The sequence below is a fragment of the Rhinolophus sinicus genome, chromosome 3, assembly GCF_057876585.1.
Source record: "Rhinolophus sinicus isolate RSI-liver-muscle chromosome 3, RSI-T2T, whole genome shotgun sequence".
NCBI lineage: Eukaryota > Metazoa > Chordata > Mammalia > Chiroptera > Rhinolophidae > Rhinolophus > Rhinolophus sinicus.
The window spans coordinates 200745561-200769689 of record NC_142503.1 but is presented as its reverse complement, the minus strand read 5'-3'; the positions used below and the strand labels follow the sequence as shown (position 1 = coordinate 200769689).

Here is a 24129-nt window from a genome sequence, read left to right as displayed (position 1 = left end):
TGAATGGCCTTTCCACTCTGAGGAGACTGCTGAACAGTCACCGCTAAGAAATCAACCCGCGCCACTTCCACTCTGGTCATTAACCAGAGTTTCTGTCTGTGTTTCTTCTCCCACAGACAGACCTCCTGTTAAAGGCCTGCCAGCTTCACGCACCACAGTGGGAGCCACCGCACCGCTGCTTCCTGAAATGGGCACGACATCCACTGAGCTGAACTTTTCCAAGGCTAAGACCAGTTTAATGAGATAGGGAACAATCGACCAGCTCAAAGGAAGGAAATGTGAGGGTTCAGACCACGTCACCCCAAGATGTGCCTCAGTGGTACAGGGATTGTTCCGAGCTGAAGGCAGCTTTAGCTGTGGGCTCTGGAGAAGCTTGCACCCCTCCCTTAACTACCTAGAAAAACGTGAGTTAGGGGCCTTGCCCTTAATAAGAGATCATTAGCCACATCCTGCAGTGACTCTTTGAAGCCCCCAAAACCCCTTACCTCATCCCTCACTCAGGATGTCCTAAGTACCCATGTTCCCTTTCTGTCACTGCCGCGCTTGCATGTAGGGCTCTGATTCTTTCACGTGTGCAGGGTTCCCATACATATATGGACATTAAATGGGCTTATTTTCTCATGTTAAAAACAAACAAACAAAAAACAGGAGCGATCCAAGATGGCAATGTAGATAAACACTGTGCTGGCCTCGTCCCTTGAACGCATCAAAATTACAATATAGAACAATCAACCTGGAGAACCATCTGAAGTCCGGCTGAACAGAAGCTTTGCCATGTTGACACTGGTAGGAGGCGCTGAGATGTGAAACAGGCCAGCCCCAAGCCTCCATGTGGCAGCTGAGAACCAAGAGGGATATCTTGGCCATGGAGGTCCCTCCTGGAAAAGTAAGGGACCCCAGTCCCCCACAAAGGAAGAGGAGCCCCCACAACACCTGGCTGTGAAAAACAGTGCGGATTCCAGCCATCTGGGTGGGATGGAAGCCAGCAGGAAACCCAGGCGTCCTCTTAAATGGCCATGCACAGACTCAGTTGCTCACAGGCACTCACCTTAGGCTCCAGCGCAGGGACGGTGACATTGGAGACATGTGGGGGGTAGACTGAGGTGTGTGGCTTCAGGCAAGAGTTGGAGGACAGTCACCATTTCCCTGAGAAGAAATCCTCCTCCCAGGCAGCCGGCAGGCGGGCGCCATCTTTCCTGTGTTGAGCCCGCGCCCTATGCTTCTGGTCAAATCTGAATCTGATTGGCCTAGTGAGCTCAGGGGCTCCGTCCTGCTGACTCACTGGGACCCCGCCCCACCCAACTCACCCAGCATGGAGGCACTTTCTCCAAGAACAACCAGCCCCATTCTCATCACTCTTTCTGGAAAACTATCAGAGGCCATGGGCCCCAGATGGGCAGTGACTGGCCTTGGTGAGCTCTGAGGCTTTTGCTGAGTCGCTCCAGGCTCAGCACTGGGACCAAACCAGAGTCTACATTAACCTGGTGACCACAACTCTTCTCACTCTAGTGACTCCCTGAGACCCTGCCTCACCCAACTTGTATGTGGCACAAGGCTTTATCAGGGGCTGAACCTTAAGGGAGCCTGCAGGTGGCAACAGGCCTCAGGGTGTCCTGGCTTTTTGCAGAGCCACCCCGGTACTGGTGACAGCCATTCTCAGTTAGCAGTGTGGCCTCTCCCATGTGCCTCCAGGGTTAGCACAGGTAGCAAACAAACTCAGATCACTTTGTAGCTCCTACCAGGTAGCCCCCGGCTGGTCACAGGCAGTGGCTGACCTGGGCCCCTCCCAAGAAGCCCCAGAACCAACATACTTGGAGGCTGGCTTCAGACCATAGCAGAGCACGGCCCATTTAGCCCCACAAGTGGCACACCCAAAGGGCGGTCTAACAGGCCCCAGAGCCCCCAGGGTGAATCCCACTCAGTGGGGTAAACCCCCTGCACAGCAGCCTGTGAGCTACAGACACAGCCAAACCCCACAGCCAATCAGCCTAAGGGTCAATCCCATCCACTGACATGCCAATAGCAATCAAGGCTCAACTATAACAGGAGGGCACACACAATCCACACAAGGGACACTCCAGAAGCACCCAGAACAGGTGACCAGGGAGACTATACCAGGGCCCCACAGGACACCTACTACATAAGGTCACCTGGCCAAGACTGGGAGACACAGCAAATCTACCTAATACATAGAAACAAACACAGGGAGGAAGCCAAAATGAGGAAACAAAGAAATACGTCCCAAATGAAAGAACAGGAGAAAACTACAGAAAAAGGACTAAATGAAATGGAGGCAAGCAAACTACCAGACACAGAGTTTAAAACAATGGTTATAAGGATGCTCAAGGAACTTAGTGAGAACTTCAGCAGAGAGATAGCCAGCATAAAAAGAGGTATAGAAAGCATAAGAAAGAACCAGACAGAAGCGAAGAATACAGTAACTGGAATGAAGAATACACTAGAAGGAATCACCAGCCGACTAGATGAACCAGAGGATCAAATCAGCAATTTGCAAGACAAGGCTAAACACCCAATCAGAACAGCAAAAAGGAAAAAGAATAAAGAAAAATGAGGAAGTTCAAGAGACCTCTGGGGCAACATCAAACATGACAACATTCGCATCATAGGGGGACCAGAAGGAGAAGAGAGAAAGCAAAGGACTGATTTCTCAACGGAGACTTTGCAGCCAGAAGGGATTGGCACAAAATACTCAACATGATGAAAAGCAGGGACCTACAACCAAGATTACTCGGCCCAGCAAGGCTGTCATTTAGAATCGAAGGACAGATAAAGAGCTTCCCAGACAAGAAATACCAAACCAGTATTAAAGGAATGTTAGAGGGACTTTTTTAAGATGAAAAGAAAATCTAAATTATGAATAATAAAATGGCAATAGCTACATACCTATCAACAATTGCTTTTAGTGTAAGTGGACAAAATGCTCCACTCAAAAGATACAGGGTGGGTGAATGGATAAGAAAACAAACCCCTTACATATGCTGCCTACGAGAGACACACTTCAGATTGAAAGACTCATACAGACTGAAAGTAAAGGGAAACATATTCCACGAAAACAGAAACGAAAAGAAGGAAAAAAGGTGTGGTAGCAAGACTTAGACCACACAAAATACACTTTAAAACAAATTCTATAATAAGAGACAAAGAAGGACCTAGTAATCCCACTTCTGGGTATTTGTCTAAAGAAACCCAAAACATTAATTCAAGGGGATGTGTGCCTCCATATGTTCATTACAGCACTGTTTATAATGGCCAAGATGTGGAGGCAGCCTGGTGTCCGTCCATGGCAGAACGGATAACGTGGAGGTGGGACATATACACTGGGCTATTGCTCGGCCAGGGAAGGGACTGGGTTCTCGCCATCAGTGGCAGCATGGATGGACCTGGAGGGTATTGTGCTGAGTGGAGTGTCAGAGAAAGACAGATGCAATGTGATTCCACTTATATGTGGAATCTAAAGAACAAAATAAACAGACAAATAAAACAGAAACAAACTCATAGATACAGAGAACATTTTGATGGTTGTGAGATGAGAAGGAGGTTGAGGGGGTGGGTGAAAAAGATGAAGGGATTAAGAAATACAACTTGGTAGTTACAAAATAGTCACGGGGATGTTAAGTACCGCATAGGGAATATAGTCAATAATATGGTAATAACTATGTGTGGTGCCAGGTGGGTACTAGATTAGTCAGGGGGGGTCACTTCTTAAATTATATAAATGTCTAACCACTAAAAAAACCACAAAACAATATTTTTCTGGGTTTTGTGATAGTCTTGGCTTTACGTGACTTCCTTCATCATTCTACATAAATACCCACTTTCAAACCTAACTGATTTTGTAAATTGGATGATTTTCCTTACCCAGGGCTGCCAAGGCTTCAGGCCCTACAAAACCAGGGCCTGCCCTTCCGCACAGGCAGGGAGCCGGGTTTGCTGGCAGCCGGATGCTTCTGGGCTCCAATACCTTCCTCTGTAAGGGATGGTTCACTGCTAGGACAGCAGCCCCCTCACCCCCAAAACTCAGGCCATAAAAATGTAAAGTTGTGAGCACATGGAACCATACTGAGGAAGAAGTCCAGGCTGGGGGCACAGATGCCATATTGCTGTGACCGAGAAGCCATGGACGTCACCCAGACCAACAAGCCTTGGCTTCCAGGACCACATAAGCCCCCCCCCCCCACCAGCCGTTGGGCACCTTTGGCTGCCTGGCCCCAAAGCTCTGCTCACTGAGCTGTGCCTGCAAGGAGCTGGGCTCACGGGGGCCACTCGGCAGGTGGGGACCAAGGCAGGTAGGGCTGCAGTTTGGCGCCCGGGCCTCTGAGTTCCTCAGCCTCTGGTACTGCCCAGCTTGCGGCAGGGGTTATTGGCTGTTTCTGGATTCATGATGTCCCTTGACCTGTGACACCTTCAATGAACTCAGGGAAGGGGTGGGCCAAGGGGTGTCCCTAGCTGTCACCATCTCTGCCCTCCCCTCGCTGTCCTGACCTTTGTTTGGCAGGACTTGGATGTACAGCCGTGTGCCCTGCAGGCCACTGTTTACCAGCAGGCGCAGAAATGCTCTCAATAGCGACAATCCAAACAGCTTTGCTGTGGCAGCGCCCACTTTCCTCACCACCCCCTCGCTCACCAGCGGTCGGAGCCGCGTCAGCAGTGCCAGGCCCGTTAATCATTGACACTGACAGCGTCCCAATGAGGACTCCAGGACAGGCAGGGCCTGGAGGCCCGAGGCCATGATGCCTCACTGGGCTGGCGGGGGGCAGGGGCTCCCTGAGGCCCCCAGGCCTGGCTCCTGAGTCTGTCCCCATTGTGCTCCTTCCCTGGCCTGGATGTCGCTCCCATCCCTGGACACAAGGGTCAGTACAACCTGTGTGTCCCTGAAGACTGAGCGCCTGACGGCCCTTCCTGGTGTCCCTCGGGGTCAGGGGTCACACAGCCCTGGTATCCCAGTTCCCCAGCTGCTCCTCCTCTCAGGGGGACAGCAGGGCCCATCTCAGGTCTGGTCCCCTGAGGATTAACCCCTGGGCTCCCGAGAGCCTTCCAGAAATGGGGAAGGCTCTGACAGTGGCATCAGATTACAGAAAGCCTGGTGCCCAGCGGCTGGTTCCTTCTAGAGGGAGCCGGGAGACACGGCGTGCTCCCAGTGGATAAGGAGGCCCCTGTCCTGGAATGGAAGCATCTTCTCTGAGAAAGCAGGGCTCAGAAAACTGGCATCCCATCCAGCTGGCATAGGCTGGCTGCTCTGAGCTTGAGGGCCGGGCCCCCGGCCTCCCCCAGCTAACACTGGCTTCAGGGTGGGCACCTACTGATCTCATCTACACGGGGCCTAAAGACCCCAGTGCCCAGAGCAGGCTCCGAGGGATCTGGAAGGCTCTTCCTTGCCTGCACATTGACCCCAACAGCCCTGCTTTCTCACACCAAGTTTCACCTTCCAGACGTGTGACCTTTGCTGCTTCTTTGGGAAATGCAGTGTATGTGAGAGTGAGCCAGGGCAGGGCATGACGCCATGCATGTGGGATCAGGGCCACAGTCCACCCTGTCCCAGCCTCCCAGACCCTCAGGAACTATGTGTTGAGCTCAGTGGAATTACAGTTGGATATGTGCCAAGCCTAGGGGGGGCAGTGTCAGGGTGGGCAGGATCCCAGACAGAGTGTCCGGGCCAGCCCACTGCCCTGGCCCTGCCTGTAGGCTCTCCCCCCATGTCAGCCCTCGCTGACACAGGTGCTGGTCCTAGCCCTGTCAGGTGCCCACAGCTGTGTATCCCCTCAGCAGATGGCCTCTGTGACCGGCTCCTTAATTGTGTGCCACTGTTGGGTAAATGTCAGCCCTGCTCTGGCTGAGGGACCCAGCATTCACCAACACGCAAACTGTCCAGGTTGGAGGGGAGGAGGGCACAGCAGCAGACAGGCCCCAGCAACCCCCAGAAAGCAATTGGCGGGGTGTGGACAACCCAGTAGCCAGTGCCCGACCCCCTCCAGAAAAGGGCTCTGCGCGGGTCTGACTCCTGGAGCCCAGCATGAAATGAGCCTCAAGAATGTTGAGGCACTGACCACTGGGTTGTAACGGATAGAGTAACAGGGACCCAGGACCAAGAAGCAGCTGTGGGGTGGGGGTCGTTTGAGTAGCTGGTTCAGTGGAAAGGGTGGCCAGGAGAGGTTGGGAAGGAGGGAGGGAGGGATGGGAAGTGGCTGACAAGGGCAAAGAAGAGTATTCTCTGTGAGATGGGGGTGTTCGGGTGGGGGGACAGGGGACAGAATTGGTTCTGAGGGAGGGAGAGGCCCCTGGAAGGGGAGCTGGGAGAGGGTCCGAGTGGGAGTACACAGAGGGCCAGGTGTCAGGGCTGTCCCAGGTGTGACAGGCGCCTGGGACAGCAGGGAGGGGCAGCTGGCTGTGGAGAAAGAAGGCGGAGAGGGACCAGTGCCCAGGGGAAATGGACTCCTTAGGGACAGTTAATTTGTGGACACAAGAGAGGCAAGGGGGTTCAGAATGAGGCCTGGGAGGGGGCACCCCGCCAATGACAAAACCAAGGACTTCCTGGGCACTCTGTGCAGCTGCCCCCCTCCGCCCCCCTCTATGGCTCCCCAGGACCCCAAACTGGGTGCCTCCCTGCCGGTCTCAGCCATGCAGGTGGCACCCCTGCCCAGGTGGCCTGCAGAGCTGGGTGCCCTGGCCCCGACCCTCACCCCCACGTGGAGCAGTCACCCCTGCAATGGCCAATCAGGCCAATACCACAGAGAAAGAAAAACCAAAATGCCACAACTCCCCAAAGCCACATCCTGCGTGTGAGCATGTCCCCAAAGGTGTCAGATCCCTATTGTGGGGCCAGGGACCCAGGACACTTAGAACAAATGTGTGTGGAGCCCCAGGACAGACGCCCGCCCGGTGGTCCTAGTGAGGGGGCTCGCAGCCCCTAAACACCTGCCCACCGCCTTGTTTGGCCAGGGAAGAGGGCAGACATGCTCGGGGAGGCCTCGCCACCCCACACCCCCGGTTCCAGGTGCTGGCCCTGACAGCTGCCAGCCACACACAGCCTGGGCGCGCTGACCGCTGACCGCACCACCGAGGTCCAGTCCCATCCTCCTCTCTTCTGTCCAGGAGCAGGCACGTCGGTGGCCAGGACTCGGTGTGTGGGGCCTGTGTGGGGCCGATGGCCTCTGGAATGCGGGACAGCACCCAGACGACCCCATCCCACCCCAACCCCCGAGGCTGCCCCCTCTGGGGCCGTCGCTGACTCACCGCCGCGCTCACTCCGCATGCCGATGGTGCCGCCGGTGTAGATGGCCAGGAGCCGCCGCTCCGGCTCTGCCGCGCGTGCCATGCCGGGCCAGGGGACAGAGGGGACCGAGGGGACCGAGGGGACCGAGGGACCAGAGAGGATGGGGGGGCACTGTAAGGAGCTGGGATACCAGGAGTGACCACGGAAGACTGCGGGGCACTCCAGGGGACCTCGGGGGAGTTGTGAGGAGCTAGGGGACGAGGGACTGAGGAAAAGCGGCAGCGAGCGCCAGGGCAGCCCGGGCGGGGCCTGGAGGGGAGGGGCGGGGTCTGCTGGGGTGGGGCTCCGCCCGGCTGAGGGCAGTGCTTGCGGGGCACGCGTGCTGCGGGGGAAGGTGGCGAGGCCGGCAGAGATCCGGCCTGTCCGAGGGTTGGGACCTGCGGGGCTGCGGAGGCACCTGCCCTGGGGCGGGGGAAATACTCTCCCGGGGAGCGGGGAGCGGGGCCTGTCGGGGCCAGGGGCGGGGCGGGACCGAAGCCTCCCAGGATCCTATTTCAGACTTTGGCAGTGGCCTTGGGTATTTAGGTATCTGTGACAAGGGTGCAAAGCCACGTGCCTCACAGACGGTGGTGCCAGAAAACCCCCACGCGGAGTGGAGTCTCCCTCCTGTCCCAGGCAGCCCCACGGACCCTGGTGCCCAGCGGTTCATATTTACGGGAAGCCCTCCCTTCACAACCCACTGACCCTCTTAAGTCCCAGAAAACTGAGTTTGGGGCCCAGGCAGGCCTCTCTGGTGCCATCCTCACAGTGGCCTCTCTTCCAGGGGTGTGTGAGCCAGAACCACGGTTGGCAGCGTCTCTGCAGATGCCAGCCGGTCTATGGGCAGCCCAACTGTCTAGCAGCCTTTTCCTGCTCTGCTGACTAGTTTTGCTTACTGCCACCTATGGCATAGATGTCTCTGAACCACTTTTGTGACACGTGTGTTAGCGCCTGCTGTTTGCCAGGTGCTTCTCTAGGCCCTGGGGGACTCTACCCGGTCCTCCTGCAGCTTACCTTCTAGTGGGGGATGGGGGGCAGCAATAGACACTTACCCCGCCCCCAGTGTCTGGTGACAACAAGTACTGTGAGAAACAACAGGGAGCAAAGGGAAGGATGGCACTGTTTCCCACACGGTGGGGAGGGATGGGCACTCTCAGGGGCTGGCATTTGAGTAGAGGCTAAACAGAAAGAAGAGGGTGGGTAGAGCTGCCTGGCAGAGGGAAGCAGGCGCCAAGGTTCCAGGCAGGACTGAACTTGGTGAGTCTGCACAAGGCCCAGGAGTTCAGTGGGGTGTGAGCCCTCAGAGGGAGGGGCTGATGGCTAAGGGGCTTTGGGGCCAGGTAAGGACTTTGGATTTAGCCCTAAATGTGACTGTCAGCCCCAGAGGGCTGGCTGGTTTGTCTTAAGCTCTGCCACTGGAGGGAAGCGGACAGGAGGATTCAGAAGGGCAGCTGGGAGCCGTGTGGTTTGGGTCCCACTGAGGGCTGGCAGCGGCTGGGGAGGGAGGGAGAGGTGGTCATGCTGGGAACACACTCCGAAGCTTGCGCGTTGCGACGCAGTCAGGGACAAATCAAATTTTGGCCAGAGCAGCACGTTTGATGGGGGTGTTCTTCACCAAGTCGGGGAAACCTGGGGCAGGAACTGGGTTTGGGGCCAGGCAGGAGGGAGGCGGGGTGTGTTGGATGTATTTATGTTTGAGATGCCACCTGGACAGCCCAGAGGAAACAGTTCATCTAAAGGCACAGTTAAAAAATGTATAGTTCATATGTAAATATTAACTCAAAATGGATTAAAGACCTAAATATAAGACCTGAAACTATAAAACTCCTAGAAGAAAACACAGGGCCAAAGCTTCATGACACTGGACTTGGCAGATTTCCTGCATGTGACACCAAACGCACAGGCAACATAAGCAACAAGAGCAAGTGGGACACATCAAACTTAAAAACTTTTGTGCATCAAAGGACACAACCAACAGAGTGAAGCAGCAACGTACGGAATCAGAGAAAATATCTGCAAATTGCATATATGATAAAGGGTTAATATCCCGAATACATAAAGAACTCTTACAACTCAACAATAAAAAATCAAATAACTCTAGAAATTGGCAAAGGACTTGAATGCACATTTCTCCAAAGATTATACACACATGCCCAATAAGCACGTGAAAAGGTGTCCAACGTCACTGGTCATCAGAGAAATGCAAATCCAAACCACATGAAAACCACAGTGAGATGTCACCACACCCCCATTAGGACGGCTACTAGCAAAACAACGAAACAGAAAACACGTGTTGGCAAGGATGTAGAGAAACTGGACTCCCTGTGCACTGTTGGTGGGATTAAAAATTGGTACAGCCGCTGTGGGAAAGTGTGGAGGTGCCTGGAAAAGTCAAACAGAGGGCTGGCTGCTGTCACTCAGCAATCCCGCTCCTGGGTATTTACCCCAAAGGACTGAGAGCAGGGTGTTGAGGACATATTTGCACCCGTGTTCGCAGCAACACGAGTCACAACAGCCATGAGGTGGAAGTCACCAGTGTCCTTGAAGGATGGATGGAGAAGTGAGAGGTGGCCCATCATACAATAAAATATTTACTCCACCTCAAAAAGGAGGGACACTGACACCTGCTACAACATGGAGGGACTGTGCTGAGGGAAATGAGCCCGTCAAAAGGACAAATACTGCGTGATTCTATTTACATGAGGGACTGAGAGCAGTCACAATCATAGAGACGGAAAGAGAGTGGTGGGTGCCAGGGCTGGTGGAGGGGGCGGTGTTGTTCAACGGGGACAGAGCTCCCGACTTGCAAGATAAAAAAGGTCTGGAGATCTGTCTCAACAATGTGAATATACACAACACTTAAAAATGGTAAATTGTACTTTTTTTTACCACAATAAAATGAATCAGCAAGGACAGACTAGGAGAAAATGTTCACAAGGTATGTCTGACACAGGACTTACACCCTAAATGAATAGAGAAGCCCTATAACTCAACACCAGAGATACAGACAACCCGGGAGGTGGGGCAGAGACTCAAGCGGGCACTGCAGCGAGGGAGACACAGGTGAAACCAATGTGAGGCATGATTAACCAGCCAAAGGGGCACGGCTACCAGTGGGGTCAACAGAGCACTAAGAACAGGAGTGCAGTGTGGGGCTGAGGACAAGGAGCGAGGAAGGAACAGACTTGGGAGAACCCTGCATCTGCCAGGACAAGACTCCGACCTCTGGATGGGGTGTGGCGGAGGCCACTGGCCAGCCGGAAGTTCACAGGCTGGGCCCAGTGGGCAGAGCACCACCAGCTGGGACGCCACCTGCTGGCAGAAAAGCAGCAGAAGCAGCAAGGCAAGTCCCCTCCTTCTTGCAGTCCCTCCAGTGCCCTCCGCTGGCAAGGCCTAGCATTGCATCAGCTGGGACAGGAGAAATGTTTGCAGGGTCCGGCTCCAGTATGACCAGACAGCAAAGAAGGCTGGGTTGGGGGCAAGAGCAAAAGGCTCCAGCGCGCAAAGAGTGTCAGTGCTACAGTCACTTTGGAAAATGCGGTTATTTCTGCTAAACTTAACTACCTGCTTGATGGCCCAGTAATTCCACACTCTTAGGTATTTAACTAAGGGAGATGAAAACACGTATCTATAAAGACTTGTTAACAGTAGCTTTTCCCCTAATGGGCCAAACTGAAAACACTTCAAATGCCCATTGGTAAGAGAGCAGATAAAGAAACTGGTAGGACGGCCAGTTAGCTCAGTTGGTTACAGCGTGGTGCTGATAACACCAAGGTTGCTGGTTCGATCCCCACACGGGGCACTGTGAGCTGCGCCCACCTCAAAAAAAAAAAAAGAAAACTGGTAAGTTTATGCAATGGGAAATAAAAGAACAAATTACTGACTTACACAACATGAATGAATCTCAAAACCATTGTGAGCAAAAGCAGCCCGACACAAAAGAACAGGCTGTAGGATCTCATTTACATGAATGTGTAGGGCAGTCAAAACAAATCCGAAGTGAAAAGGGTCAGAAAGGTGGCTGCCATGTATGTGAGAGCTCACTGTGGTGAGGGAAACAGTATCGCAAGAGACGTGTGGTCGCAGGGCGTGTGAATTTGTGGGAATTCAGCCGGTGCGCACCCCACTGTGTGAATTAGACCTCAGACGACTCGTAAAGGGGGGAAAGAGCCTCTGATTGAGAGCTACATGAAAAACGGAGGAACACAGAAATACAGGTGATGTCTTTTAGTTTTACATTAAACCAAATCAAAAGTTATTTTGGAATAAAACTAGACAACCAGCAACACACAAAAATTACAACTCTCCAAATTGCTCGTAAAAAATGCTTCCGCAAAATTGGAGGTTCTTCCTTCTCGTCAGAATTCCTCATCCATATTTCTGACGTCTTTTTCACTATTTCCTACTATTAATAGTTTGCAAGCTAATACTGAGAAACGCTTCGTTTTTTGTCGACAAACAGCCCGAGGCAAAACCTGCAGTTCTACGAGAAGTACACTAGATGGCAGTGTTGGTCCTCTCACAGACATTTCTCAATTAAGAACAAATGTTGCTCCCTGCACTTGAACTGGTTTACAGAAACCCCAGCAGCTCATTCTTAAACGCGATTCAAGGAAGAAAGTATTATGTAAGAGATGGTATGTGGTTTCCAATCACAGGTCTTCAAAAGCACAGCCTAATTTAAGACTCCCCTAAAGTCTGCCTATCCTCTTTCCACATTGTGTGGCTGCTTCTGTTTATAATGACATTTTTCTTTTTTGCTTAAACATGCCTTCTTCCCAAGTCAATGCTCTAAGATACAAAGCGAGTCCAGGGCACAGCTAAAGCACCCGGCCTGCCCATGGTGCTCTGGCTCCCTAGTGAGGCTTCCCCTACGGGCGGGCAGGGCTAGGTCAAGGCACCTTTCGTGTTCCTTAAGGCAGGAACTTTCTGGAGAGAGGCGAGGCTTAGTGACACCAACCTGACTGCTGATCTGGAAACCGTCAGTGCTTCCAGGGGACCCAGGCCCGAGCACACAGGCGGAGACATAGCCACTCACCTGAGGCGCCTCGTGATTTTCACGCTCCTTCTGCACTTTAGCACTTTGATGACTGAGTGTGTACTTTCACTTTTTACGACTTTTTGTTCTTTTTAGTATATTCTGTATCAAACAGGAACTATGTTGGGTTGCTTGTAACACAGACCAAAAATAAGAGGCTTTAAAAAGTGCATTTCTCTCTCACATAAAAGAAGTCTGGAGTTAGGCAGTCCAGGGCTAGTGGGACAGCGCTGGGGTCGACAGGAGCCCAGATTCTGCCACTGTTCAAGGGTGGCTTCACTGCCAAGGTCATTTCAAGGCTGAAGATGGCTGCTGGAGCCCCAGTCATCAGGTGTGTGTTCCAGGAAAACAGCAGGAAGGACTCTGTAGGAAAGGGCCCACCCCCCGCCCGCACCCCCGATGACGAAGGTCACTATGGAGAACGGGTCCCCCCATTTTCCTCTGTACTCCCCCTCCTGACAAGCACACGCACAGATGCACTTACAAATGGACGCGTGTGGGGGTGCCTGCTGATTTTCCAGTGAGATGTTATGCACGTCTCCACATCTTTCTGTCCCCAGCTGCCACGCCTGTGGAAATCCCTGCAGGGTGACGGGGCTTTTCCCTCCTTCACACACTGACACTGCCCCGTGTCCACGGCCCTCGTTTCCAAAGCCTTCCCCCGGGCAGGCATCACTACTCCTAGCATTTGGCCAGTACACTGCACAGACGTCCTGACATCCTGGCCAGAAGGGAGGCCTGCTTTCAATGTTCCCAGATGTTCCCAAGAAGCTGCCCCGCCCCCACAAGTTTACCAGCAACATGTAAGGACTTTTCCCGCTGCGTCCCCAGTAACGACACAACTCTTTCTAAACTCTGCCAGCCAGTCTGCCGGCACAAAGCCACCGGTTTCTAGTTCCCTTACTGCTAACTGGAGTATCTCACGTTTCATGGCCGCTCGGGTTTGTTCTTTTGTGGACCATCTATTCATTAACTGTCCTGTTATTTGCTCCTTCCAAATTTTTAAAAAGCTTTCTGTACAGTATTCATTAACCCTTTGTCATCTACATCACAAGTCTTTTTTCCCATCTACCTCTTGACTGGTTCCGGCATCCTTTGCCATAGTGTTCTCTTAAGTGCAGTCACTGTGTGCGTATCTCCTCATATAGCTTCTGGCTTTCAGATCCATGTGACGGGCTCCCCTAGACCCACAGCGGCATTCTGTCCTTGGGCCTTTAGTCATCCAGATAAGTTTTAGGATATTTTTGTCCAATTCCAAAAAGATGCATCACTGGGGTTCTAACTGGAATTGTCTTCGTTTACAGAGACTTTTTTATGGTGGCCAGTCTTCCCAAGGACACTTTTTCATGTTTGGATTCTGTTTATGTCTTCCAGTTGGAGCTCAGGAAGTTTTCCCCGTGTGGGTATTGACCCTACACCTTTACTCTGAAACGCACGGAGTTTTTTAGGTTATTGCCACAGTGGAAAAAGCTGGTGACTTTTGCATCTTTAGCTTGTACTCAGGAGCCTTACCAGCTGACTAACGTGGGGGTTGGGGCACTGACCCCACACGCAGTCAAAAATCTGCATGTAACTGTGACTCCCCCAAAACACAGTTGTCCCTTGGCATCTGAGGGGCATGGGTTCCAGGACCCCTGCCGATACCAAATCCCGTGGGTGCTCATACAGCACACGGCAACCCACACGATCAGCCCTTGGCACACGCAGCCTCCCAGCCACAGATGGAGAACAAACAGAGGTATTTATTGAAAAATCCACACATAGAAACCACCCTGATCTGCACATTTTGGGGGATGACGCCGGGCAGCCAGTCAGAGGGGGCCCAACTTTACCTGGGGGGAGGCTGCGTGCTCGGGAAGTGGCCCCCCACACGTCAGTTGGACGGTGGACGGAATGCGTGAGTGGTTGTGAGAGGAAGGGTTGCATCCTTGGCTGAGGGGCCGGTTGTCCAGGGACCCCAGCCTGCTGGCCCAAGTGCAAGTTGGGGTTGCCGTGGGGAGCCCGGGTGGGGGTACGGCCCTGGGCACTGTCTGATCCATGGTGAGGGTGCCCACGGATGAGGCTTGACCCCAGTGGAATGTGCTTGAGAGGACTGCTGGCCAATGGGCTGCATGCTCTGGGAGAGGCCCTTTCACATCCACCCTTACTGATGGCAGAGCTCACCTGGTCAGGGGGGCCCGTGAGCTTAATAATAAAGGTTGAACATGCCAATTTCATACGCAGAAAAAGAAAAATGTGCATATAAAAGGACCTGTGTAGTTTAAGCCCGTGTCGTCCAGGGGCAGCTGAACCTTATGATATAGTGGGTCCCGCAGCAGGCCCAACACTGGGTCCTTCGAAAAGCCTGCTTGCAAGGTGGGCCCTTGGCTGGCACCCGGGAGCCTGGGTGTCAGCAGGGCTCCCGCATTCTCTGATTGTGGCTCTCTGTGCCTAAACTGCTTGTACAATGTGGTGTGTGAACTCGGAGTCTAGAATTTTGGTACCTGCGGTACAGAGTGCCTACGTCACTGGCCTCTAATACATGTCGCGCACCGAGATAGATGAGCTCCCCTGGTGGACACTTCACGTTGTCACAACTCATTGCCAGACAAATTACACACATCCTGTACGACCCCACTGGGAACAGACTGGTGGAAGTGTGCGTGTTTCTTTCTGGACTTCACCCCCTTCTCCGCACTAATTTTACTTTCCATCATTTCGCTGTATTAAATCTTAGCTGGGAGTAGACTAGGCTGGGTGAATTATCCAGCCGGGAAGTGGGCTTGGGCACCCGGCCACGCAGCTGTACACACCAGCAAAAGAGCTCTGGCTTCATGTGGTGCTGTCTCCCCTCCTAGCCTTGCTGCATTTGCTGCAGCCTCCGAGTCACTGGCAAGGAGCAGTGATGGTGGCCATCCCGTCGGTTCCTATTTTAACGGACATGGCTTCAACGTTGTGCATTTGAGAGAACATTTATTGTTGATTTTTGGTTCTCGAGTCTCTCAACAGCACCATTCCAATGCCCATCACTGCTCACCGTCACTGCGCAGAACACACACTGTGCTGCCAGCACAGTGGCCCAGTCATGTGAGTGACAGCTGTGCGCTGTGATCCTTTCTCCTGAAGTCCGAGGTCACCGCCCACTGCACACCTGGCACTCGTTCCCACACAATCTGGAGCCGTGCTGTCGCTTGTGAAGAACTCACTTAGCTTCTGACAAAAATGCATCGTGGAAATAGGGAAGTGGCCAGTGGAGGTGAAAAGCAGCCAAGATAGGAAAAGCGATCGCGCCAGAAGCGATACTTGAGTAGAACAGTCATGGAGTCGTAGAGAGAGCTGCCAGAGGGAATGTGGACCCAGGCCTTGCTCCTGACGCTGAGAAGGGCAGCCAGAAGGGCCCAGTGGGGGTGACTTGTCGACATTAAGTGAGGAAGGCGGGGGTGATGGGGATGAAGGTGTCCCGAGCAAGTGGTGGCAGCAAAAACGTCACGTTAAGCAACTCTGAGACGTTTCACATCATTGAAATACAAGTAAAATGTATATTCACATAAGCACAAAAACATAAGATGTTGGACGCTGACCCAAACCAGAAAGGGCTCCGATAGCTCACCTCAGCGCAGAACACCTGCTCGCTCCGTGTCCACCCTGCAATGGCGAGAGGCAGGCACGGCCCCCTTCCTGGAGCCCAACCTACTTCTCAGTGCTTCTAATGCCGTAAATCAGTGTCCTGAATAAAGGAGGCTTACTGTTCTTGTCATGACTCTACATACTCGTAATCGGCAGTGAGTGTGTTCAGTCTTGACAAAATGTTTAGAGGTCACAGGACAATCCTCGTTAAGACCGCTGCACAGCTCCGGCTCCCACACCGCGCCCGTGGTCACCACCCTGCCTCGCCAGGGACAGCAGAACTGCCTGCTTCTGCTCTTCATGGTCTTCTCTGAACTTGGGAATGGGTGCTAACTGTCCTGAAATGCCCCTGCAGCACCCACTGAATAGAATCGTGCATGTGTCCTGCCATATTCACGGTGGACTTACACACAGCTCTTGGCAGGAAACCGATCACATTCCTGGAACAGACCCTGCTTTGTCACTTGTGTTTTGAACATCACTGGATTCTATTTGTAGGGACTGATTTTTCCCACCTATGTGCAGAAGTGAGTGTTGTGTGTACTTTTCCACTACTGACGCGTCCCTTCCACAGATCCTGACACTAAAGCTGTGCGCCAGCTCCTTAATATGAATTTGGGTGCTTTATTCTGGTGCTTGGGACAGATACACAGCATTCGAACTGTTCTCTAGAAGCTGGGAGCCGAGACTTTTGGGGCCGTGCAGTTGTAATCCATTTAGTCTGTTTTGCTCTGTCTTGTTTGTGGGGTTTTTTTCTAGATTTTTTATTGGGGAAGGGGAACAGGACTTTATTGGGGAACAGTGTGGACTTTCAGGACTTTTTTCCAAGTCAAGTTGTTGTCCTTTCAGTCTTAGTTGTGGAGGGTGCCGTTCAGCTACAAGTTGTTGTCCTTTCAGTCTTAGTTGTGGAGGGCGCAGCTCAGCTCCAGGTCCAGTTGCCGTTGCTAGTTGCAGGGGGTGCAGCCCACCATCCCTTGTGGGAGTTGAACTGGCAACCTTGTGGTTGAGAGCCCACTGGCCCATGTGGGAATCGAACCGGCAGCCTTCGGAGTTAGGAGCACGGAGCTCTAACCGCCTGAGCCACCGGGCCGGCCCTATTTTTAAGGAACCAGCTTTTGGATTTATTTCTCCTGGTTAATTTCTATTCCTTGACTTTACATCTTTGATACATTTCTCTTCCTAGCAACGGTTTTTCTGGGCCTAATTTCTTCTTAGTTCCCTTGTCTTTTCACACGAGCACCCCACAGGTTTTGTATCTTTTCATTGCTCTCTCGGGAGTTTGCATTTATTCTTTTAATTTCCTCTTTGATCCAAGAGTTATCTAGGAGCATTTTGTTTTCTAATTTCCAAGCAGTTAAAACTTGGAAAGGAGGGGGCCTCTTTCATTATTTATATCCAATTTTAATCAATCATGACCCAAAATATGGCCTTTAAAATCCCCACTTAAAAGCTACGCCATCTCCACGCCCGTCCGTTTTCATCTGACCCTCCTTCCTTCAAAGCTCAGCAGAAAGGCCGCATCTCTGAGGTAATGCCCAGCCTGTGTCGCCAGACGCCCACCTGGCCCAGGTGCAGGCTCCTGCATGACAAGGGCACCCACGGCGCTCCTTCCGGGGTCGGATCGGCTGTCCCCACGGGACTGCGGGCTCTCCTAGGCGGAAACCCACCTACCTACCTATACTATCGTCTCTAGCACCCCTACCTGGCACCGTAGGTAATCACCGTTTAGAAAGTTGTCTTTTCCTAAAATTATTTACGTCAATAATAATTAATTTCCACACTTCTCCGTGTTGTGAACTGCTGATTCCATAATCCAGTTTACATTTATCAAGTCTTACACCGGATGCTTGGACGTCTCCCTGGCAATGAGCCCTGTGAGGAGGAGGTGGCCTTGCCACCCCGCCTAGGCGTGTGATGTGAGGCACTCGGGTCAGAGCCACCAGGGTTTCCGGGAGAGGGGGAGGGGAGCCCCGCCTGCACCGCCTGGTCTGTGTCTGTGTCTGTGGCTTTCACCGTCCTCGCAGGCCCTGGGGTCCTCCTGCTCCCCAAACTCAAGGGCTCTCTGGAAGCCTGAGTCCCTAGGCAGGCCCTCCCCGGTTGCGGGGGCTTCTGTTCTAACCGTGTTTCAATATCCACCAGGTGTCAGGTATTTCAGACTCAGGTGTTAATAAAATACAGATTCCACCCTCAAGCGGCCTATAATACAATGAATGGCTTAAGCCCTTCCTGAGGCGCAGAGTGGAATAAATTTAGCTACAAACTCCCCAAAGTGCTGGGGAATAAATTAACTGCTGAACTCCCGTAGCACAAGCACATTTTGGGGACACAGGCAGAGAGACACTTACTTCCGCCCAGAGACTTAGGACAGCTTTGCAGAAGCGCCAACTTTGGGGGTGAACAGAGGAAAAGGAGGATTGCACTGAGGGCCGAGCAGCTGCAGACTCAGTCCACGTGGAGGGAAGTGTACAGGAGACAAAAACGAAAGCACGTGAGATATTCAGGAAATGATGAGAAAGCCCCAGGGCCGGGGACCAGGCTGCCAGGTGAGGCAGTGACAGGCCTCGCACAAGGCATCCTTCTTCTCCTCGGTGCTCTGACTCGGTTCTCCGGGGTTTTGCTGAGGGGGCTGCACGTGTATTCATACGTGTATTGGCTGGGTTTTCTGGTGCTGGCTTTGTCTGGTGTTTGCATTCTGGCAATGCCGTCCTCACAGAATGTGTTTGGGGATCGTCCCTCCTCTTCACTTGTTGAAAAAATTTGAGTAGAATTAGTGTTAATTCTTCATTAATGCTTCATAGAAAGAACATTTGGTAGTAGAGCCATGTGTTCCCAAACTTTTCTTTTTGGAGAGGTTCTGGATTACTCATTTAATCTCTTTCCTTGTTATTCATCTGCTGAGATTTCCTATTTCTTCTTGAGTCAGTTTCGTCAATTTGTGTGTTTCTAGGAAGTTGTCCATTTCATCTAGATTACCTAATTTGTTGGTGTGTGCCGGTTCACAGTATTGTCTTATAATACTCTCAAATTCTGTAAGGTTGGTAGTAAGGTCTTCGTTTTTATTTCTGGTTGTAGTTATCTGTCTCTTCTGTTTTTCTTAGTCTAGTTCAAGGTTGGACCCTTCCCTGACTCCATATACAAAAATCATCTTACAATGGACTGATGACTTAACATAATAGCTAAAACTATAGAACTATTAGGAGAAGACACAGGAGTAAATCTGCATGATTGCAATCTGGCAGTAGATTCTTTAACACCAAAAGCATGAGCCACAGAATAGATGAATTTGTCCTCATCAAAATTAAACCCTTTTGTGCAAAGCACATTATCAAGAATTTAAAGAGACAACCTACAGAATGGGAGAAAATATTCGCAAAGCGCATATCTGATAGGGTTTAACCTCCAGAATATATAAGGAACTCCTGCAACTCAACAACAACAAAAAAATCCAATTCAAAAATATGCAAATGACCTGAATACACATTTCTCCAAAGAAGAGACACAAGTGGCCAAAAAGTACACAGCTAACAGCATACTCAATGGTGAAAGACTGGAAGCTTTCCCGCTAAGACCAGGAACCAGGCAGGGATCTCACCACTCCTGTTCAAGAGTATACTGGAAATCCTACTTAATGCAATAAGAAAAGTATTAGGTTGGTGCAAAAGTAATTGCGGTTTAAAAGGTTAAAAATAATTGCAAAAACCGCAATTACCTTTGCACCAAGCTAATAAATAAAGGCATATAGCTTGGGAAGAAACAAATTAAATTCCCTTTGTTCACAGATGACATGATTATATAGAAAATGCCAAAGAATTGATTTTAAAAAAAAGAAAAGCCTCTGGACTAATAAGCAATTAGAGCAAGGTTGCAGAACACAACGTCAATATGTAAGTCAACTGCCTGCGAACAATAGGAATTAAAAACACGATGCCACTTTCATTAGCACCAAAAAGGAAAAGAAGAATTAGCTATAAATCTAACAAAATATGTACCCGATCTGTATGTGGAAAACTCTTGCGAGAACTTAACAAAGAAGATCTAACTAGATGGAGAGACATCCATGTATTTGGACAGGAAGACGTCATATTGTTAAGATGTCAGTTTTTCCCAACGTTATTTATAGACCCAACACAAGCCCCACCAAAATCCCAGCAAGCCATTTTATGGACATCAACAAACTGGCTCTGAAGTTTTCATAGGAAGAGGCAGGAGACCCAGAACGGCCAGCACAGTCGTGGAGAAGAAAGACAAGGCCGCAGGACTGACTCTCTCCAACTTCAAGACCCACAGCTACAGCAGTGGAGACAGTATGGTATTGAATCAAGAAGACACAAAACAGACCAACAGAACAGAACAGAGGCCCAAAAACAGACCCACAAAATTACAGGCAACTGATCTTTAAAGGAGTAACGCCAATTCAATGGAGAAGGAACAATCTTTTCAACAAATATTGCTTAAACAACTGGATGTCTATATGGAAAAATACAAACCTCAACCCCACATTACCACCTCTATCCTGAAAACAAAACAAACAAAAATTAAAACTTTAAAATGAATCACAGACTTCAAGTTAAAACTATAAAACTTCTAGATGAACCTTTGCAATCTTGAGTTAGTCAAAGAGTTCTTATATAGGATACACATACTGAAAACACCATTAAAACATAACTAAATTAAATGTTACTAAAATGAAGAATTTTACTTTTCAAAATACTCCATTAAAACCACACAGGCAAGCAGACTGGGAGAAAATACTTGCAGTGTGAATCTCTGACAGAGAACTGTGCCCAGACTAACAAACTCATTCAACTCAAGAAGAACACAGCCGACCCCAATAAAAAGAGGGGAAAAGATTTGGAACAGATACCTCACAAAAAGACATAAAAATAATAGTCACACAAAAAGATGTTGAACACCAGTATTCACAAGGAAACGCGTCACCACGGGACACCATCCCCCATGGACCAAGTGCCAGACGCCCTTCACTGGGGCAGGAGTGCAGAATGGCGCAGCCACTGCAAAACACTTCGCTTGCCTGAGGAACGTCTTTAAAAAGGTACATACACACGTGACCCAGCAGTGCCACTCCTAGGTGTCTACCCTACAGAAACGGGACAGATTAACACACACAGCCGTTCACAGTCTCTTTATTCGCAATTAACCCAAACCTGAGAACAACCCAAATAACCATCCAGGTAAACCGAACAATAAAATGCATGACAAGAAATGAACTACTAAACACAGTTACATGGATGGACCTGAAAACATGCACAGCAAAGGAATGCAGACACAGACTAAATCCTGTGTGAGTCCATCAACGTGGAATTCTGGACGGGGGAGACCTGTTCTCTAGCGTGGTTCTCAACCAGTGTGCTGTCTAGAGAGCCTGTGGCTGGCGTAACTGGAGAGGGTCGTGACTGGCTTTGGTGGCTAGAGGCCGTGGTGCTGCTCGACATGCACAGAGCGCGCGCGCAAGAGAGAGAAGCAGTGAGAGCCCAGTCCCCGCAGCAGAGGGCAGACCCGCAGTGCTGGGAGCTGACTATAGTGAGCACAGGGGACTTTTGGGGTAATGGAAATTTCATCCTCTTCACTGGGGTGCTGGTCTCAGAATGTGCACACCTGTCAGAACTCACACTGAACCCTTAAAATGGGTGTGTTTTACTGTATGTAAAACTTACCTCAACAACGTAGTTTTACAAACTAAACCAGTGAGAGGAACAGAAGTAACAAAAGTCGTAGTCAACGCTGAGCGAGATGGAGGCTACTCCAGAAACAATCAGGAAAGAGCAGGAGAGGTTTTCTCTGAGGGTCAGAAGCAGGGGGATCCGGGTCCTGGATTGTTTTTTAACAAGCCTTTTGCCACTCGTGAATTTTGTAACCACTCATGTAGTTGTTTCAGAAACAGCCCCACCGAGCACGCCGAGTACTCTGGCCTGCCCTGTGCCGCTCCCCCACTGGCCACTCCACGTGCCAGGGACCCAGGGACCTGCAAAGCCAAGGGCCAGCCGCAGTCAAACCCCAGCTCCCTCCTGACATGGCAGGCGAGGCCTGAACCGTGACGCCAGACACAGCTCTGGCTGCTGCTGCTGCTGCCACCCTGGTAGCAGCTCCTCCTGCCAAGCTTGGGATGCCCACTCCCCAGCACCCCCGACGGGAATGCTGGCGCTCAGCTCAGAGCTGTCCCAGAAGGTCTTGACGGCGACACCGTGACAGACACACAGTGCTGCCTGGCATGCTTGGCATCCTGAGGGCTTCCTGAGTACTGCCCAGCCACCAGCTGGGGCCCGGTTACAGGAGCCCCCCAGATGTGGCGGGTCCCAAGACCTCCACACAAGCACCTGGGCACGTCCCCACACTGTGACCCAATATGTGCACTTGTCCTATTTCCTCGCCAGGGAACTGTGACCCTCGGGCTCGGGCCCCACGCCGTCACCTGGCCGCCCGCGCCGTCACCTGGCCGCCTGCGGGCACTCAGTGCACCGTCCCAGGCGGTTTTCAGCAGCCCTGACCAATGGGAGCGGCTGGTAATAACAGGTCTGTGTTCCTTCATTTGGGTTTCTTAGGACGAAATACATTTCAGTCTCCCGACCAGACACTGTTAGAAACAGAAATGCAGTCTAATGCTTTTATTGTCTTAAGAAATATACTCATTACCGGGCAATCTCTCTGATTTCCAAACTGTGAACTAAAAATTGTAACTTAAGTAAAAATCTAAAATATACAAAACTGAAGTTAGTTTTACCAAAATTAGATATTTTCCCTCATGGAAAACAACTTAGAAAGTTCCACATGGTTTTGAAAAAGGACACAGCTTTTGCCTGTGGTAATGTGGGAGTCCTGGTTTCTCCTATGGCCCAGGTTTAAATCACTGTAACAAAACAGAACATACAAGCACATTCTGGAACTTTCCGTGCAAGAGTAGACGCTGAGATTTACCTGAGTGAATTTAAAGCAAAACACGGCTCTCTTTTCAAACGCAGTCTTCTTTAGGAACCATTTTCCCCCAAGCGTTTAACACAGTGGTTTTCTGTTTCTGGAAAAGACGGGGCTTTCCAACCTTCCCACAGGAAAAGAAATAGCGCTCTCCGGCCACCACCAAAGAGAAAGGTAGCAGGTGGAAGCCCCACTTGTTTGGGTGCTGGGGTACAGGACGGTGGGTCTGCAGAAGGAGCTGGTATCCAGGGGGGGTGGGGGCGCCTCCAGGAGTCGGTGGGCGCACCTGCCCGACACCTAGGAACTGAGGACGATGAGCTTGTGGAGCTGGTAGAGGAAGGTGTTCCTCCCTCTGCTGCCCTTGGGGTCCGCCTGTTCCATGACCAGCTTCGGATCAACCTGACAGGGCAGACAAAAGGCCAGTCAGGCTCGGCAGTGGGACTTTGCTGGACGTAAAGCAAATAATGGGAATAAGTAAAATCATACACACGGACACACAGACATGGATGGTAGCAGAAAGCATTCTAGTTTTCAAAGGGTATTTATAGAATGCTTCTCTATCCATAACATGCAAGTCTATATCCTGATAATTCACCTTTAAGGTCATCTTGCATAGCACGGACCTTTACGCAGAGAGCCCCACATGCTCCCTCCTATGTGGTTGCTTCAAAGCCTGCAACCTCTCCAAAGCTCATCAGCCTCAAAACGAAATCTGCTTTCAAAGTGAGTCCTGTTATTGGCTTCCAAGGCGCGGCCAGTCTGCGGGCCCGAGGGTGCGGGCAACTGCCCTCCAGTCACCCAGCAGAGTTCTGTGCAGGATGAACTGTTCCTGAGGGCTCTGGAGACGAGGCCAGTCAGGGAGTGTGTGGAGCAGCCTCTAGACTCAGACTCAGGTGGGACGATGCCACGTCTGGGACAGTCTCTCTCTTAAACTGCCAGAGAAAGGATGAACTTCCGCCCCAGCTGGGTTTTTTTGCTTTGTTTGTTCTGTTTGTTTGTTTAAGGAGGGCGCAGCTCACAGTGGCCCATGCGGGGATTGATCCGGCAACCTTGGTGTTATTAGCACCACGCTCTAACCAACTGAGCTAACCGGCCACCCCCGAACTGGTTTGTTTATAAAGACGGCCCTGGCTCTAGCATTCAAGGTTAAATTCCTCCCTGGGTTCTTTCCCCTGAAATCATTTTATTCCATTTCCTAAACTGTGCAGATTGTAAAGGTCAAGGTGCCCCAAATGGGACGTGACCTACTGCATGGCTGCTGTGGTCTGAATTGTGTCCCCTGGTC

The 24129-nt window shown here is 51.2% G+C and overlaps 2 protein-coding genes across 6 annotated transcripts in view; both read right to left on the bottom strand.

Annotated features, from left to right (window-relative positions):
* ASPG (asparaginase) overlaps nt 1-7624 on the bottom strand; it is a 36130-nt gene extending 28506 nt beyond the window's left edge. Inside the window, exon 1 of one of the 3 annotated variants that reach the window (XR_012494489.2) lies at nt 7252-7624. Coding sequence is in view for 2 of the 3 variants with exons in the window: in XM_074326811.2 (XP_074182912.2) it covers nt 7252-7333 (82 nt within the window). In the remaining variant the exon portion in view is untranslated. The remainder of the gene's footprint in view (nt 1-7251) is intronic. The other 2 variants (XM_074326811.2, XM_074326810.2) reach the window with 2 other exon arrangements.
* A 14898-nt stretch (nt 7625-22522) lies between these two features.
* TDRD9 (tudor domain containing 9) overlaps nt 22523-24129 on the bottom strand; it is a 92736-nt gene continuing 91129 nt past the window's right edge. For all 3 annotated transcript variants that reach the window (XM_074326815.2, XM_074326814.2, XM_088797558.1), the window contains exon 36: nt 22523-23243. In XM_074326815.2, coding sequence (XP_074182916.2) covers nt 23142-23243 — 102 coding nt within the window. In that variant the 3' untranslated portion in view covers nt 22523-23141. The remainder of the gene's footprint in view (nt 23244-24129) is intronic.